At 54.4% G+C, this 7,070-nt stretch overlaps 1 protein-coding gene across 1 annotated transcript; it reads left to right on the forward strand.

Annotated features, from left to right (window-relative positions):
* The first annotated feature begins 5,094 nt into the window (after positions 1-5,094).
* LOC119365789 (UDP-glycosyltransferase 72B1-like) lies at positions 5,095-6,822 on the forward strand. The gene has a single exon (XM_037631432.1). It carries the CDS (start codon positions 5,218-5,220, stop codon positions 6,637-6,639), a length of 1,422 nt encoding a protein of 473 aa, XP_037487329.1. The 5' UTR covers positions 5,095-5,217; the 3' UTR covers positions 6,640-6,822.
* Positions 6,823-7,070: the final 248 nt, after the last annotated feature.

Consider the following 7,070-nt stretch of genomic DNA (forward strand, 5'->3'; position numbering starts at 1 on the left):
CCCGGCAACGGCGCCAGAAAAAGGTCTTGATGACCCGCAAGTATACATGATAGTTGTAGCCTCTTTCGATAAGTAAGAGTGTCGAACCCAACGAGGAGCTAAAGGTAGAACAAGTACTCTCTCAAGTCCCATTGGCCACTAATACAACTCTACCCACGCTTGACGTTTGCTTTACCTAGAATAAGTATGAAACTAGAAGTACTTTGTATGTGTTGTTGGATAGGTTTGCAAGATAGAAAAGAACACGTAAATAAAAAGTAGGGGTTGTTTAGATAAATAAACAATAAAGTAAATATAGCGAGTGTGCAAAAGTGATGGTAGGAGTTGTGAAATTGTCCCTAAGCAATTGACTATGTTACTAGACCGGTAATCACTATTGCAATCCTATTTAAGGGAAAGGCATAAGCTAACATACTTTCTCTTCTTGGGTCATATGCACTTATGATTGGAACTCTAGCAAGCATCCGCAACTACTAAAGATTCATTAAGGTAATATGCACTTATGATTGGAACTCTAGCAAGCATCCGCAACTACTAAAGATTCATTAAGGTAAAACCCAACCGTAGCATTAAATTATTAAGTCCCCTTTATCCCATACGCAAACAACCTACTTACTCGGGTTTGTGCTTCTGTCACTCACGCCACCCGCCATAAGCAAATCATAAACATATTGCAAACCCTATAGCGGGGATCCCTCACACTTGCGCGACACGGAGGGATCTATAGGACAACACCAATAATAAAACATGCAACTCAAACCAATCATAGCAATTCATCAATCACCGAAAGGACAACAAAAATCTACTCAAACCAATCATAGCAACACATCATTGGAAAAATAATATGAAGCATAAAGCACCATGTTCAAGTAGAGGGTACAGCGGGTTGCGGGAGAGTGGACCGCTGAATATAGATGGGGGAAGGTGATGGAGATGTTGGTGAAGATGGCGGAGGTGTTGGTGAAGATCGGTGATGATGATAGCCCCCGGCAGCGCTCCGACGCCACCGGAAGCAAGGGGGAGAGAGGACCCCTTCTTCTTCTTCTTCTTCCTTGACCTCCTCCCTAGAAGGGAGAAGGGTTTCCCCTCTGGTCCTTGTCTCCCATGGCTTGGGAGGGGCGAGAGCCCCTCCGAGATTGTATCTATCTCTCTGTTTCTATATTCTCTGGTTCTGCCCCTTCACCGTTTCCTTTATATCTGGAGATCCGTAACTCCGATAGGGGTGAATCTTTCGCCCAGATTTTTCTCGTAAAATTAGCTTTCTTGCGGCAAAAGAAGAGTGGCAACCGCCTTATGGGGGGCCCAGGAGAGTCCAGGGCGCGCCCCCAATCTCCTGGCCCCCTCGGGCACCGTCACGCGTTGATTTTACTTCCCAAAAATCATAAATATTCCAAAATAATTCTCCAGTCGTTTTTATCCCGTTTGGACTCCGTTTGATATAGGTTTTCTGCGAAACATAAAACATGCAACAAACAGGAACTGGCACTGGGCAGTGGATCAATTTGTTAGTCCCAAAAATAGTATAAAAAGTTGCCAAAAGTATATGAAAGTTGAATAATATTGGCATGGAACAATCAAAAATTATAGATACGACGGAGACGTATCAACAGAGCACGGATCCGGAGCTGCCATGAGCCGCTCGCCGACGAGGGAAGGAGGGCCGAGAAGATGCTGGAGTGGCAGCCTCCGCTCCTCCAGGCAACGTGGACACACGAGCTAGATGGGGGACCAGCGACGCGGAGCAGCTGCCACGCGACGGTGCGGCAGGGAGCGTCCGCTCCTCCAGGTGACGGGGACGTGCCAGCTCGACGAGGGACCAGCGACGCGGAGAAGTTGCGGCGGCGAGCCGCGCTCCTCCCGCTGAGGACCGGGAGGGCGGGGAGGAGGAGAAGATGCGACTGCGCGGCAGGGAGCGGAGGCTAGTGGCTAGGGTTAGGGTTTGGAGAGGGGAGAGAGAGAGAGGTGAGGCGGGAGGAAGAGAGAGGGGCAGCGCGAGGTCGTGGATAGGTGCCCGGGCGGGCGGCGGTGGTCGGCCGACACGGGGCTAGGGTTTGGAGGGAAGGGGGAGAGGCGAGGCGCGGGTGCGGGAGGAGGAGGCGGCGCGAGCGAGCCGGCTAGGTCATCTCCACACGAGCCGTCACCTTTTATACCCTCGTCGTGCGAAATGACGAAAATGCCCCTGGTGGGGCAGCGTAATTACGCGCGGTGGCACGAACGACGATAACTATTCATTTCAGCAGTAACTTTTTTTGATCCGACGGACGAGGTCGATCGGGAGCGATATCCAACGGTCCAGAACGCATCAAAAATTCGATCCGACGGCCGAGAGTCGCTGATCTCTGAGGAGGCTTGTAGGATGTTTCATCTCTTATTTCTGGATTCCCCTTCGCAATCTATTAGCCCTCCAAACGACCACCACTTACTGCTGCTTAATTGTCCAATAATGTTCCACCTACGAAACTGTTATGAATAACCTGCGTAACATTCCTTCTAGTCCTCTCGCCCCCTCCCCCCTATTTCAAGGGGGGTGGGTCCCTCCTTCCCTCTCATCTCCAACGAAAAAATGCCAACTGGGCAATCCCTCCTAAAATGTTTAACTTTTCTTGAATGTAGCATTTTTCTTTGGCGATGGTCGTGGATGTAGCATTGCTTCTTAATTATACATGGATGTACGAGTTTTTGCTTTATTTATAAAGCGGGACGAAAGTTTTCTTGGTATGGATGTATGAGTTTTAACAAGAAAAGTGCACGCAAGGAATGCATGTTACTTCAAAATATTGGCAGGGGCTATTCACAAACGCCAAGGGGGGATTAGCAAGGTTGAAAGACCGGTTGGAGCCCCGCCAACTCGACCGACAAGTTCTACTTGGCAGGCAGACGACACACTGTAGGCTGTTTTGCCACATCATGCCAAGTTTGCATGCCCCTTTGCCACACTTTTGATGTTTATGTACCAAACGGTCACATGCGAACCAGCTTTGTGTATTGTCCATGCTATGCTATTAAGGCATCTCCAGCGCGCAAAATGCCAACGGCGGTCGACTTCCATGAAGGTGGGTATTTTAAAAAAAATCAGAAAACATAGTTTAAAGTTTCAAGAAATCCTGAAAAAAAACATACATGTTAACATGGATGTATTCTACATGTGTGTAAATTTTGATGATGAAATACATTATGATGAGAGCTACACAAAAAAGACAAATCGCGGTTTTCAAACTGATGAACAGTACAAACACTGTTGATTGTTAGAAATGCACGGTTTTTTCTCTTTTCTGTGTAGCTCTCACCATAATGTATTTCGTTGTGAGATTTTATACACATGTAGAATATATCCATCTTAATTTGTAGAATTTTTTTCAAAAAATTTTGAAACTCCAAAATGTAATTATTGAATTTTTTAAAATATCCACCTCCATGGAGGTCGCCTGCCAAGAGCCCATCTCCAGTGTTGATACTCAAACCGCCCGCATCTGTCCTAAGTGAGTGGTCCGGATGCCGCAAGTCATCCAACGCGGTACCTATAAGTTTACGGAGTGGTCCGGATGCCTGGACCACTGCCACGCAGACGCCCGACTTCTCGCATACGCGGTACCCCATTAGTTTGCGGAGTGGTCCGAGCACCTGTTTTCTCGCAAACCGGGGGGCTTTGTCGGCATTCGGACTGCTTCCACACACACATCCGGACGCCGCAAGCCATCCAAGTGGTACCCCCCATTGGTTTGTGGAGTGGTACGAATCGTCTGCTTTCCGGCCGTCCAGACTGCTACCATGCACGCGTTCGACTTCCCGGTCCCACACAAAATCCTCTCCCGCATCTGCACCCTCCCGCGTGAAGAAGTTGCCGCACATTCATGCCGCCGTAAAGCCGACACACGACCTCTCTCTGGTGCCGGCACTGAAGCGGCGCACCGGCCGAGAGTGTCGTCTGCGCCGTGTCCTGGTCTCAGCGCCTGTTCAATGTTGAAGCGATGTGAGTGGACGTGACGGGATGAATATCTACCACATTCAAACGGGCAGCATGTTCGTCCTCCTGCCGGCATTAAACATGCATGTCGGCCTAGAAACCACTTCGGCACAGGCATTGACACACCCCACCGCTTGGTTAGCATCCGCTATTTAAACAAGGACACGCCCGACACAAACAGCACCAACCATCATCCCGCTTTGTATCCTCCTTCATGTACCACCTTCACCATGACCGCGAGCTCTAGCATGTTGTGGGGGAGCCTCTCAACGGAGTAGAAGCACGAGCTGGCCGTCCTTGCGGCTGACTGGTAGGACCACCGTGCGAGGCGTATAGAGGTCTCCGACGACCGGACCATGGGGGCGGCCTCTATCTACGACTCTATAGTCCTGCCCACGCTGTTTTGTGCTGGCTTCACCATGGAGCAGGCGCAGACGCACTTCAACGCTGTTATGGCGGAGGTGCAGCCGACGCCGCAGCGGTTTCGGCGTTCTGGCAGGCGCAAGAGGAACGGCAGTACAACCTCTCACTCCTCACGCAACATTGGCTGACGGATGGCCAAATTTACGGAGAGCACCCGAGCAAGCAGGCCGCGGCGGCCATGATCACGAAGAACCCCAACTTCGTTGACGAGCAACTAGCGTTGTACGAGACCGCGCGCCCTCGCGGTGTAGACGGACGAGGAGGTGGCGCAGGAGATCGCGGACAAGAACCCCGGCAGCTGCGGGTCGTTTTGGCGTTCCGTGTCCATTTTGGGCTGAGTGTCGGAGATGCCCTTAGCTCGAAGGTGGATGTGGTTCGTCCACCCAAATGATCCTGTCCTACGTTTTTTTTTTCGAACAACCCTATGTTTGTTTGTTGGCCACACCACACTCAGTGCCTCCGAAGTTTATTCGGCGGACTACTTGAGGCTGCCACACAAAAGTTCATCGGGGTATAGAGCACCGTCGCTTTCATTGTTCGCATTCGGCGTATTATACAGTACTTTAAAGTGAGACGGCTAACTCCATTCATCATTTTGAATAACCATTCGGTGTGGAAACGGCTAGCTTCATCAGCCCATTCAGTGCATTACTTTATAGGATTAATATATCATTAAGGTCACGGAGAGACAGCTATCGGCGTACATATCCTCCATTGATTTTGGTAGATCGTCAAAGGTTTGCCACAACGTAGTAGTACTGCCTCCTTCTGCGCGCAACCCCACCCAGTTGCGCAGCCGTGCAGTGTCACCGTGAGCGGTGATCCGGCCGATGGACTCGACAGGGGCCGAGCCGCTGGCGCTGCGGCCGCACGTCGTGCTGCTCGCCAGCCCCGGCGCCGGCCACCTCATCCCGCTGGCCGAGCTCGCAGGGCGGCTCGTCGACCACCACGGCTTCGCGGCCACGCTCGTCACCTTCACCGACCTCTCCTCCCCGGATGCCCTCTCCGGCGTACCCGCCTCCGTCGCCACCGCCGCGCTCCCGTCCGTCCCGCTTGACGACCTCCCCGCCGGCACTCCTATGGAGACCGTGCTCTTCGAGCTCGTCCACCGGTCGCTCCCGAGCCTCCGAGCCCTCCTCCACTCCGTCGGCGCCCCGCTCGCCGCGCTGGTGCCGGACTTCTTTGGCTCAGCGGCGCTGCCGCTCGCCGCCGAGCTCGGCGTCCCGGGGTACGTCTTCGTGCCCAGCAACCTCACCACCATCGCGCTCATGCGCGCCACGGTGGAGCTCCACGACGGCGTTCCACCCGGCGAGTCCCGCGACCTCCCTGACCCTCTGGAGCTCCCCGGTGGCGTGTCGCTGCGCCGCACCGACCTGCCGCGCTCGTTCCAGAGCAGCGGCAAGCCGGTCTACGCGCACCTGATGGAAGAGGGCCGGCGGTACCTCGGCGCGGACGGCTTACTTGTGAACACCTTCTACGAGTTGGAGCCCGCCACCGTGGAAGAGTTCAAGCAGGCGGCGGAGCGAGGCGCGTTGCCGCCAGTGTTCCCCGTCGGTCCGTTCGTCCGGCCAAGCACAACCTCCGACGAAGCCGCCGGAGCGTCCGCGTGCATAGAGTGGCTAGATCGCCAGCCGACTGGGTCTGTGGTGTACGTCTCCTTCGGGAGCGGCGGGTCGCTGACCGTGGAGCAGACGGCAGAGCTCGCCGCTGGGCTGGAAGCGAGCGGCCACCGGTTCCTTTGGGTCGTGAGGATGCCGAATCTGGACGGCAACGACGGCCATAACCATGAAGACAAGCAAAACCCATTGGCGTGGCTTCCCGCGGGGTTCCTGGAGAGGACTGCGGACAAGGGGCTGGCCGTGGCGGCGTGGGCGCCTCAGGTGCGCGTGCTGTCCCACCCGGCGACGGCGGTGTTCGTGTCGCACTGCGGCTGGAACTCGGCGCTGGAGAGCGTGGCGGCCGGCGTGCCGATGGTGGCGTGGCCGCTGTACGCGGAGCAGCGGATGAACGCCGTGGTCCTGGAAGGGAGCGTCGGGGTGGCGCTGCGCCCGCGGGCGCGGGAGCGCGGCGAGATCGCGGCCGTGGTGAAGGAGCTGATGGAGGGGGCGGACAGGGGGCGCGGCGTGCGGCGGCAGGCCGGGGACCTGCAGCAGGCGGCGGCGCACGCGTGGTCGCCCGAGGGGTCGTCGCGCCGGGCGCTGGAGCAGGTCGCCGCCACATGGAAGAAGGTGACGCTTGCCAAGGTGAAGTAACGGACGGACGTGCAAGGGGAGCGGTCATGGCTGTTGGCGTGTTGTGTGTATCGGCGGTGTATGTTTGCTTGTTTGTGCGGCATTAATAAAAGGCTCGTCTGACTTTGATGATCGTGGCCGACGACGCCGGTGGTCACCTTTCGTCACTTCTGCGCTGCACTGAGATCATCTCACCTAAACATAATATCCCTAGCCGAGTACAAGGGCATCTCCAACAGCAGCAGCCCTATAAGGCTATAATAGAGCAGCTGTCCAAAAAACTGTTTTATGGCTGCTGTTGACATGACCCAATAAATATGTGTTGTGTGATTCGCCAAAATTCAAATTTCAGAACTCACAATTGTCACAACGGCCTTCAAGCTCCAACCAGACTTTTCTACACGGTGAGAACAGAGCATGGCAGAGTGATGTATAGAACGCAACGAAATACT

The sequence above is a fragment of the Triticum dicoccoides genome, chromosome 2B (assembly GCF_002162155.2).
Source record: "Triticum dicoccoides isolate Atlit2015 ecotype Zavitan chromosome 2B, WEW_v2.0, whole genome shotgun sequence".
Classification (NCBI taxonomy): Eukaryota; Viridiplantae; Streptophyta; class Magnoliopsida; order Poales; family Poaceae; genus Triticum; species Triticum dicoccoides.

What these genes read in the sequence shown, in the direction of transcription:
- LOC119365789 (XM_037631432.1), top strand. Translation starts at nt 5,218, where the DNA reads ATGGACTCGACAGGGGCCGAGCCGCTGGCGCTGCGGCCGCACGTCGTG.